The sequence below is a fragment of the Anopheles moucheti genome, chromosome X (genome assembly GCF_943734755.1).
Source record: "Anopheles moucheti chromosome X, idAnoMoucSN_F20_07, whole genome shotgun sequence".
NCBI classification, from domain to species: Eukaryota; Metazoa; Arthropoda; class Insecta; order Diptera; family Culicidae; genus Anopheles; species Anopheles moucheti.
The window spans coordinates 10318809-10328734 of record NC_069142.1 but is presented as its reverse complement, the minus strand read 5'-3'; the positions used below and the strand labels follow the sequence as shown (position 1 = coordinate 10328734).

Below are 9926 nucleotides of genomic sequence, written 5' to 3'. Positions count from 1 at the left end.
AGTTGCCTGGAACATGTTCAGTTCCTTTTGAAGATAATTTTAATAACTTTGAATATATTCAAACAAGATTACATTGCATTCTTTCAATTTCTTCTAAAACCACAAAACATTCATTGAAAAGTTTAAACATCTCCATGCACTTTGCTTTTGAAAAATATGTTGAAGTTTCAGTTGTTTTTAAACCGAAGACTGTCATAAATTTCCAATGTTGGTTGACGTATGAACAATGCGGATGTAAAATAACCATATACGTGCACCCTCTGTCATTTAAATTGGCACAGACTAATCACAATTTCCCGTCGATGAAGATTATTATAATTCTTTTATTGTCATTACTATCGATCAAATAAAAAATTAAAATCCACAAAAACACATTTATCTCGAACTCCGCAAATTTCAACGAATTGTACGACGACAGGTTTTTTTTTAATTTTTCGCCACACCGGGGCGACTATTTTCGCCTTGCTGCCATTTTTGTCGGAACCATCACAATGGTCTTCAATGTTTACATGATTTACTTTTTAATATTTATTCTATTTACCTATAATTTTCCATTTCCGTTGCGATTGTTAAATAAAAGAGTTCGAATTTCGTTTACAGAATTTATTCCGATAGATTTCTTTTGCATCAAATGTCAATGCAAACGGCTTGCTGGAAAGATTACAATAATAGACCAGTGTGTTGTGGGAGAGCAAAGGGGTTTGCTTTTGCTCGTAATACGTCATTTCGTGCGGTTCGTGCATTGTGCACCATATTTTTGGTTTTGGATACTTTTTACGTAGCTTAATGCGATGAGTTATAAGTCGAAAGGAAAGGACCGTGATCACGAGAGCAGCAAATCCCGCAACAGTATGTCGGGATTAAATAAAGGGCGTGACAAGGAACGCGAACGCAAAAAGTAAGTCAAAATAAAGGCCCTGTTCCGTAGCATGGCGTCGCTGTTCCGGGATTTTTTTTTGTCCCTACTTCTACATTCCATTCTATATGGGCGGTCATGTCTTATGGCCGGAAATGCATTTCTTTTGGTTTTCAGTGCTTACTAACATGGTAGAAGAACTTGCTTAGGCGTTGGAAACACGAACTGAATTTTTTTTTCTTCAACCTCATCCACAGTGAGTACGAGGGCAAGGAGCGGTATTCGGAGAAGGGTAACTTCAGCACAAAAGAACGACACCGCAGCAGGAGCCGAGAGCGCAGCAACGAACGGCGCGATGGACGCCGCAGCAGCAAGGATCGGCACGGTAGAAAACACAGCCGGACCCGTGACGACAGCCGGGAGCGTGATCACCGCAGACGGGAGCACCGCGAACGAGAACGACGCAGCCGAAGTCGCAGCCGGGACCGGAAGCATCGCAGCAGCGGCGGTAGTGGTGTAAATGGTAGTGGTAGTGGTGGTAGCCGAGACGATCGGGACCACCGTCACCGGTCCCGCGAGCACACGGAGGACGCGCGCAGAACGCTCGAGAGCAGCAGCAGCAGCGTCCGGATGGACAGTCCGGAAAACTATGAGTACAAGAGCATGGAGTTTACGCAGAACGTTATTTCGACGATGTTGCTAACCGCGGCGACAGCGAGTGACTTTGCTAAATTACTAAACAGTTATAGCCAACAGCAGCAGATACAGACACAGCAGCAACAAATCCAAACCCAGCAGGCACTGTTCGAGCAGCACAACGAAAACAGCTGCTCCTCGGTCGGATCAAAAGGTAATTGTTGTTGTGTTTGCTTTTAGAAATCTTTGCATCTTCCGACTGCATTCATCTCTTTAAGGGAAACATGGAATTTGTTATTTAAAACTACACAGGGTGCGACAATAGATATAATAGATTGAACACTAGTGTTGTATCGCTGCCTTTTGAGAAGAGTCGTTCATATCTGTGAAGAGTCATTCAAATCTGGAATAGGTTTGAATAGTACCCGCACGATTTAATTTTTACGCATAATTTAGATAAATTTAGATATCGATTCGTGTGAACAATTGAGTAATATATTAACTCTGTTCGTTCGATATAGGTGAGAACGGCGTTCCCGGTTCGCAAGCGATGGGTAATGGCAACAGCAGCGGCGGTGAGGGCGGTGAATCTTCCCGGCGACGTAAGAAAAAGTCGCGATGGGCCGGTGGTGATCACGATAAAACGTTCATTCCCGGTATGCCAACGGTACTGCCATCAACGCTGACACCCGACCAGCAGGAAGCGTACTTAGGTAAGCGTCGTGAGGCGTTGGTTGCTCCGGGGACGGTACATTAAAAGCATCTTTCTTATTTTAGTGCAACTCCAAATAGAGGAAATCAGCCGCAAGCTACGTACGGGTGATCTCATGATACCGCAGAACCCGGAAGAAAGGTTAGATTTTTACAACAGCAATACTAATGAATTTAAAAAATGCCTTTTTTCATTCTTACCTACAAACCTCTTAAAGTACACAGATTTTAAAATAAAAATCGTTTAGCGTAACACGACGGCGTGGGTGAAATAAACTCGTTCGCTATACGGTTAGGGTTACAGTGCAATATGATCGAGCTACTACTACCCTTCCGCCTCCGTTCGTATGTAACGCATTATTCTCAACACCGGATCGCCTCCTTCTAGCGTGAAGAACGGTGAGCAGTAAGCGACTTTATCGTTGTGTAAATACCAGAATGATGTTCGCACAATCATTGCTCTATCGACCGTAGTCGCCAATCCAATTAGAATCCCAATCAAGATTGAATCGGTTAATCAAAAGGACAGCTTGAATAAGCACTAACGATAAATGGAGAGAAATGCGTCTTTGCCTGTAGCGTCCTGTATCTGCTTTCGCATTGAGGGGAAAACTAGCTCCCGAATCAAATGTCTAGACTGTTTAACGTGAATTCTCCATTTAAGCACACTAATTTACTATGTTTTGATTGACAAAACAACAAACTGAAAAGCACCTGGCGCTGCGCTGATCGTCCCACCATCCAAACAATCTTCCACCACGTTGTGAAGCGGGACACGTAAGTGGACAAGACACCCTGACCTTAGTGAAACAGGTTACCTTCCCCCAAGTAGCTTCGTGTCCTTCGAGGGATTGATGGCGGTGACCGAGGCCATATTTACATATGATCTTACACACACCCCATTCATACGCTCCATCTTTGGAAGATGCGCACTCACCAGGAACGAATTTAATCTCTAAGTTTCCAGGAACATTGATAACACAAAATGGCGTTTCCGCTGCAGTCGATGTGTGGTGCTCCACGGGAACTATATCCCAACCGGTGTTACGGAGATCCTGACACTCACACAAGCACGGCACAGGTGTCACCAATACCTAACCGGTTGTTTTTCTATTTTCATTTGAGGGCCGAAAGAGCAACATTAGGGCAAACGAAACCGTTAAGATGGTGCGTGGGTGTGCTCGTATGTGTGTGTGTGTGTGTGTGTGTGTATTGTTTTATGAATATTGTAATCTCTTCTGTTTTCTGTCTTTTACTTGAAGCCATCGGACAAATCACGTAATCGGGCGCAAACCGTGTCGGAGAGATGGAAATTTTCTGTTTTGTTCCAGCATTAAGCACAGCTCCCACCTCTTCCCACTCGCACATACGTACAAATACATTTACTACTCGTGTCGTAAAATAGAAACAGGGCTTGGAAAGCAATTAATTCTTTAACATTTCTTTGCCACAATTTTGAATGTTTTTGACGTATCATAATGCAAGAAGATGCTTCCAATCAACTACTTCTACTAACTTTTGATTGAACATTTGTCAATATGTTGTCTATGAAATACAGAACACTTGCCAAATATTTGTTATAAACATTACAATGTTATAAACATCACCGGATGAGCTCACATTATACTTTTTGGGTTGTAACTGAGTCGCCACTACTCCGAGGATTCATGAATCTTCTGTGAGTCGAGTGCTGATTTGAATAATTCCATATTTAAGATACATATGTATGACTCTGCTCGAAAGCTTCATTAAGCACAACATTAGTATTAGAGATGTGCACGCTGAGTAAAAGTGAGTGAGTGAGTTGAAACCTTCGAGAGAGTGAATGAGTATAAATCGGCACGAAGAGTTTTCTTTGACTCCTTTAACCACTCTTTTGTATTTATACTCACTCTCACTCTCTGTGACTAGACTAGACACTCACTCAGGAGTGAGTAAAACTGTTTTATCACTCTTTAGATTATAATCACTCTGTAATCTCACTCGGGCAGTAAACCCCAAAGACAGTGACAAACCACGATGGCTCACTCATCATTAGTGTTTACAATCTCAAAAGGGTGATAATACTCTTTTACTCACTCTTACAGAGTGATTATAATCCAAAGAGTGATAAAACAGTTTTACTCACTCCTGAGTAAGTTTATAGTCGGCACAGAGAGTGAGAGTGAGCATAACCGCAAAAGAGTGGTAAAACCATTTGTGCACTGCAATGCTTTTTAATGAATCTCAAAAGAGTGAGTAAAGGTTTCAAATCTTTAAACCCACTCTTTGATTCTGATTCAAATCATTGAAAAGAGTGATTATTCTCAACTCTAATTAGTATCATTTACCTTCGTTCCCGTGCAATATCCACGCAGCATCTTCTCGAGATTAGGAGTTCCTTCCGATAGCAAACTGAATCAATAGAGCAGTTGATTGAGCCCCACAATACCGTCCCATTGTTGGGGATGAATGTGCGTGTGTGTGTGTGTGTGTGTGAGTGTGTGTTCGAGTGTGAGGGCATGTGCGTCCGGGTGCAAGGGGGAGGGAAGGGTTGGGTGTGTATGTTCTTCCCAGGGTCTCCCTCCGTTATTGAAAGCGAGCGGTATACTTATACGTAGCGATTCTAAAAGGATTACATTAACATATTCCTTTTTTTCTTTCTCTTTTCTAATGACAAAAACTTTTACCCCCCATTCTTTTTTACAAGGCTTAGGCATAAATAATTCTAATTACTTTACAGTACAAAATATCTAATTATATAATTATTTATATTTTTTTTATCAAACTAAGGCCTGTATGTTCTAACCGATTGTACATGTACGTGGAAAGCAATAATATACCGTTTTTTTTTTCCTTCGATCCTTCACGCATAGCGGTTGCAAGCGAAACCTTAGGCGACTCGATGTGTGTACCGAACCGTGCCTTAGAGTATGTGAACAGTAAGGCTATGTCCTTGGTGTGGGTGTGCGTGTGTGTCGGTCGGTAGACAGTAAATTCCACACGCATTACACATATGTAGACAAGCGCATACACAAGAACTGTAATGTAAAAAAAGGAGAAGAAAAATAGTGCTTTTTTCCTGTTGCAGTATTATAAAATAAGAACTTAATCAATTTTCCAAAGGACTAAAATTGTGATCGCCTGTTTCACGCCCACCCAACATGTACACCATGTGCCGCGCGTGTGTGTGTGTGCTGTACGTGGTTGGGTGCGTGAGTGGGGGTTAAGGGAAGGTAGTTGTGTGTACGGCGCGTTTGCGGGAGAAGGCAAAAGGATTCATCCTCCATACTATTATAACGCTTGTATGTGTGAACAACGTTCAGCAAAAGAGAGAAAAGCCTATTAATTGTGTATCTACTCTACTGTTTCATCAATAATAATTGATCAACTTTCAGTTTGCCCGTGACACACCACGGCGGAACGGTACACCGTGCCCAGCCACGTTCGCATCCACCTTATCGTGAACAGCCACTTAATAATAATAATTCGATTTCTCTCTCTCTCTCTTTCTCTCTTTTCGTTCGTTCGAGAAACTGTGAACTCCGAACTCCTCTGCCCCGTGTACGCTTCATGGGGAAGGGGGTGGAGGGTCTTGCCCGTTTTGCGAGCGTTTCCCCCCCATCAGTGGACCCTACACACATCCAGTTAAATAACCGCCAGTTCTATGTTTTTTTTTTTCGTACCGCTTTCTTCGCTTTCGCACCGTGCAGGTCACCGTCGCCCGAACCGATTTACAGTAGCGATGGTAAGCGGCTGAACACGCGCGAGTTCCGCACGCGCAAGAAGCTGGAGGAACAGCGCCACCAGCTGATTCAGCGCATGCAGTCACTGAATCCCGACTTTAAACCCCCTTCGGACTACAAGTAAGTGTCGTTCGGTCTGAGGAGCGTATGTGCGTGGTAAACGCAATGTTAATCCTTTTTTGCTTCTTTTTTTTTGTAGACCGCCAGTAATACGCGTCAGCGACAAGGTGTTGATCCCGCAGGAGGAGTATCCGGACATAAACTTCGTCGGTTTGCTGATCGGTCCGCGCGGCAACACGCTGAAAGCGATGGAAAAGGACACCGGTGCGAAGATCATCATACGCGGCAAGGGTTCGGTAAAGGAGGGTAAGGTAGGGCGTAAGGATGGTCAGCCGCTGCCGGGTGAGGACGAACCGCTGCACGCGTTCATCACCGCCAGCAACCCGGAAGCGGTGAAGAAGGCGGTCGACCGCATCAAGGACGTTATCCGGCAGGGCATCGAGGTGCCGGAAGGGCACAACGATCTGCGCCGGATGCAGCTGCGTGAGCTGGCGCAGCTGAACGGTACGCTGCGGGAAACGGATGGACCGCGCTGCAACAACTGTGGCTCGAACGAGCACAAGAGCTGGCTGTGCCCGGACAAACCGAACATCACGAACAACATCGTCTGCTCGGCGTGCGGCGGTACCGGCCACATTGCGCGCGACTGTCGCAGCAAACGTCCCGGCCACGGTGGACCACCGGCGACCGGCGGTGGAGGTGGCAGCACCGCTACGAAGATCGACGAGGAGTACATGAGCCTGATGGCGGAGCTTGGTGAGGCGCCACCGCCGCAGGACAACAACCACGGCTACGGTCACGGTGGTGGGAACAGTAACGGGGGTGGTGGAAACGGTGGGTCACGCGGTTCCTACAACATGTTCGAACCGCGGTCGGCACCACGCCCACTGATGGCAACACCGCACCATCCACCCTCGCTGATGGGCAACAGCCAACAAACGTCAAACGGCGGCAATAACGGTAACACCACCCAGTCGGGCAATGGCAATGGTGGTGGTGCTGCAGGCGGAGGTGGTGGTGGTGGTGGTGGTGGCAGTGGTGCTAACTCCGGCAATGGACACCAGTGGCCACCGATGATGCCGATGCCACCCATTCCACCATCGCTACCCACACCACCGCCGCCACCACCGGCCGTCCCGTCGCTGATGCAGTGGACACCACCACAGCCACCCCTACCACCGAACGGGGACGCGATGGTACCGGCACCGAACCACCATTCGTACAGTGCCGGTGTCGCACCGCCCGGTTTGGGCGGGTGGGGCAAGGGTACCGGCAGTATGCTGCCGTCCGGGTGGCCGCCCGCACCGAGCGGGTTTGTACCACCGCCGCCCGGGCCGGCACCACCGCCACCACCGATTTCCGGCATGCCATCACACATTTTAGCGCCGCCACCACCACCACCACCCTCCTAATTTGCTTACCTTCCGTCCTTCCGGGTTTTAGTTAGTTGATGGGAGACACTACAGCCGCCATGATGCAAATTCTGGATGGACGTTTGATCAGCTATATTTTATAGAACTATATTAATATTTTTTTTTAATTGTAACACACACTTCTAGGAAAGACACATCGTGCTGGGGAACCCAAAACAAACCAAGGAATTATCATATTTTTGCGTGCTATAATACCCACCCTTGGTATTATAATAATATGCAACGCTGGTAATTCCGACTGAAATTTTTTGAGGAATTTAGTTTTCTACCATTTTATTTTTACCTTCCGGTGTGTGCTGTATACGTTACACGTTATGTTGCACACGAAAATTGTATTTTACTTCAAATTCACGCAACCTGCTCCACCATATTGTAACTATTCTACCAAGTGTATAGTGTTTACGGTTGATTTACGCAACTGAAATTTAAACAAACTGCTGAAATGGCTTTTGTTGGGAGATATGGATGGTAGGGGCCCGCTATAATGTGTGCTGAAAAAAAACACACGCAAAATAACACAGTTCCATGTACCTCTCTCTGTCAACGCGGGTGGTCGAGGCAAGTAAACAAAACCGCAAATCATTTGATGCTAAACGAAGCAAAAACAAGGAGACATTACGGTAACCGCTACTGCAAAACAATGGACAAACATTCAAAAAGGATTATTTTTTAATTTACTTACCCTCCTTAGCGCATAATGGTGGGTTCAAATACCAAACACCTGATCTGTTCTCATAGTGTATCAGCTTCTACACGTGCCCGTCGGTCACATCAATTCTCAGCAGTGAAGAAATTCTAGTAATTCCCCTAGGCGTAATGCAGGATATAGTCGGTGAGATAATACGCAATAATAGGCAACACAAATAGAAGGGATCATCCGGAAGCGTACGCGGCTACGTTTCTGTAATGTTGTCTCATTCATTACATACACACACGTACCCAGTCACACACACAAACACACACACACACATACAATGAAAGCAAAATAATCGCTAACGTTGTTTTTTCTTTCCTCTCTTTGTGTCTATATACTATATAAAATGGTTAGCAGCGCTTAAGTAATTATGGTTTTAATTTTCCTTCCTAATATCTTTCCTTCAATGATTCATAGCGCAGGATGGAAGAGAGGAAGAAAGAGAAAGGAGGGCGAAAAGGGGCAGCAAAGGGCAAAAGTAAAATTGGGGAATTGGGGGTCCTGTTCCCCCCCACCTCCCTTCCTCTGGGTCCGCTCGTGTCTCATTCGTTTGCATTGCGCAACAACACATTCATGTAACTAAATGAACTACTTTCGAATAATAAACCAATATTTTAGGGCAGTCCATTTTGCCAGGTACAGTGTGCATTTCGTTTCGTTTGTGTTTTATATTCGTTTAGCATAGCCTGGATCCTCCGCATTGCATTCCGATGGCAATTATTTCGTAAACATTTACGGTTTCATCGGTCTTAATATAAAAAAAGCTATTGAGAATTGTAATGCAGTATATTTATTATATTTATAATTTATTATTATATTTATTACATTATTTAAAGTATTATATTTTTCTTCTTCTTTTCCACCTTCTTTTTCTAATGTATTCTTTTCCTTTGTTTTCCTAATTGTAGCGTATTAGACTTCACTTATGCTATTTTTAACTTGTATTGTTACTTACTATTCGTTTAATTCATATATTTTATAACCTTTTGACAAATCAAACTATGTTCGCAGATATTCCACGCATCTATACGCCTGACATAATATAGACTCTGAAACATGGACTTTGCCTAAAACTGACGAAATAAGTCTTCTCTTGATAGGAAGATGTTCCGCATGTGTGAAAAGACAATGGAGAAGCCACTACAATGACGAACTCTAATAGAACTCACTATCAACCAGTGAATTAAACTCGTCAGGCTCCGCTGGTTCTTTATGTATTTATTTAAGATATCTTGTCTATCACCTGGATTATATAAAAATTGTTTTCACTAAAGTGTGGTGAGTACAAAGCCAACAATTACACAGAACAATAATGGTAAAAGGACGAGGACTTACGTAGACGTGAAGGACATTGGGGCATGCGATAAAGCATGATCTTGAGTGGAGATATTGAACGTCTATAGAAGTCCACGAAGTCAACAGGATAGAATGGAAGGTGGCCAGTTGATAACCTGCAGGGAAGCAACGTAAATCTTCCCGTGAGGATCTTCTGGTGGAACTCCTGAAGAGCGTACAAAGCAGTCGGAAAAACAGTTTAACTCTATACGATCTATCAAAGAGATACGGTTTGAATCAAGTCAATCGCCGACATTCGATTCGCTTCACCAAGGCTCTTTAAGTTTGGCTACTAGAAGGTTAAGCGGAAGATTCTCATAAATCACTCCAAAATCCGTGGATATTAAATCGGTTTGGGGTTTGGAAACCATATCCACAAAGGCAGATTATACAAGATATATTAGGTTTGAGGATGCCATGTGGGAGGGACAATAACAGGAAGAATAGAGATTTAGGGGCTTTGGATGTGAGTTAAA

General features: G+C 44.3%; 1 protein-coding gene across 1 annotated transcript; it reads left to right on the top strand.

The window, feature by feature from the left end:
• The first annotated feature begins 725 nt into the window (after positions 1–725).
• Positions 726–8763, top strand: LOC128306759 (splicing factor 1). The gene is made up of 6 exons (XM_053044364.1): positions 726–898; positions 1114–1706; positions 2014–2205; positions 2270–2345; positions 5896–6048; positions 6128–8763. The coding sequence occupies exons 1-6, from the start codon at positions 792–794 to the stop codon at positions 7398–7400; spliced, it is 2394 nt and encodes a 797-aa protein (XP_052900324.1). The 5' UTR covers positions 726–791; the 3' UTR covers positions 7401–8763.
• Positions 8764–9926: the final 1163 nt, after the last annotated feature.

What these genes read in the sequence shown, in the direction of transcription:
- LOC128306759 (XM_053044364.1), top strand. Translation starts at nt 792, where the DNA reads ATGAGTTATAAGTCGAAAGGAAAGGACCGTGATCACGAGAGCAGCAAA. An exon ending in CCGCAGAACCCGGAAGAAAG is followed by an intron (nt 2,346 to 5,895) that starts GTTAGATTTTTA and finishes CGCACCGTGCAG; the next exon opens with GTCACCGTCGCCCGAACCGA. An exon ending in AAACCCCCTTCGGACTACAA is followed by an intron (nt 6,049 to 6,127) that starts GTAAGTGTCGTT and finishes TTTTTTTTGTAG; the next exon opens with ACCGCCAGTAATACGCGTCA.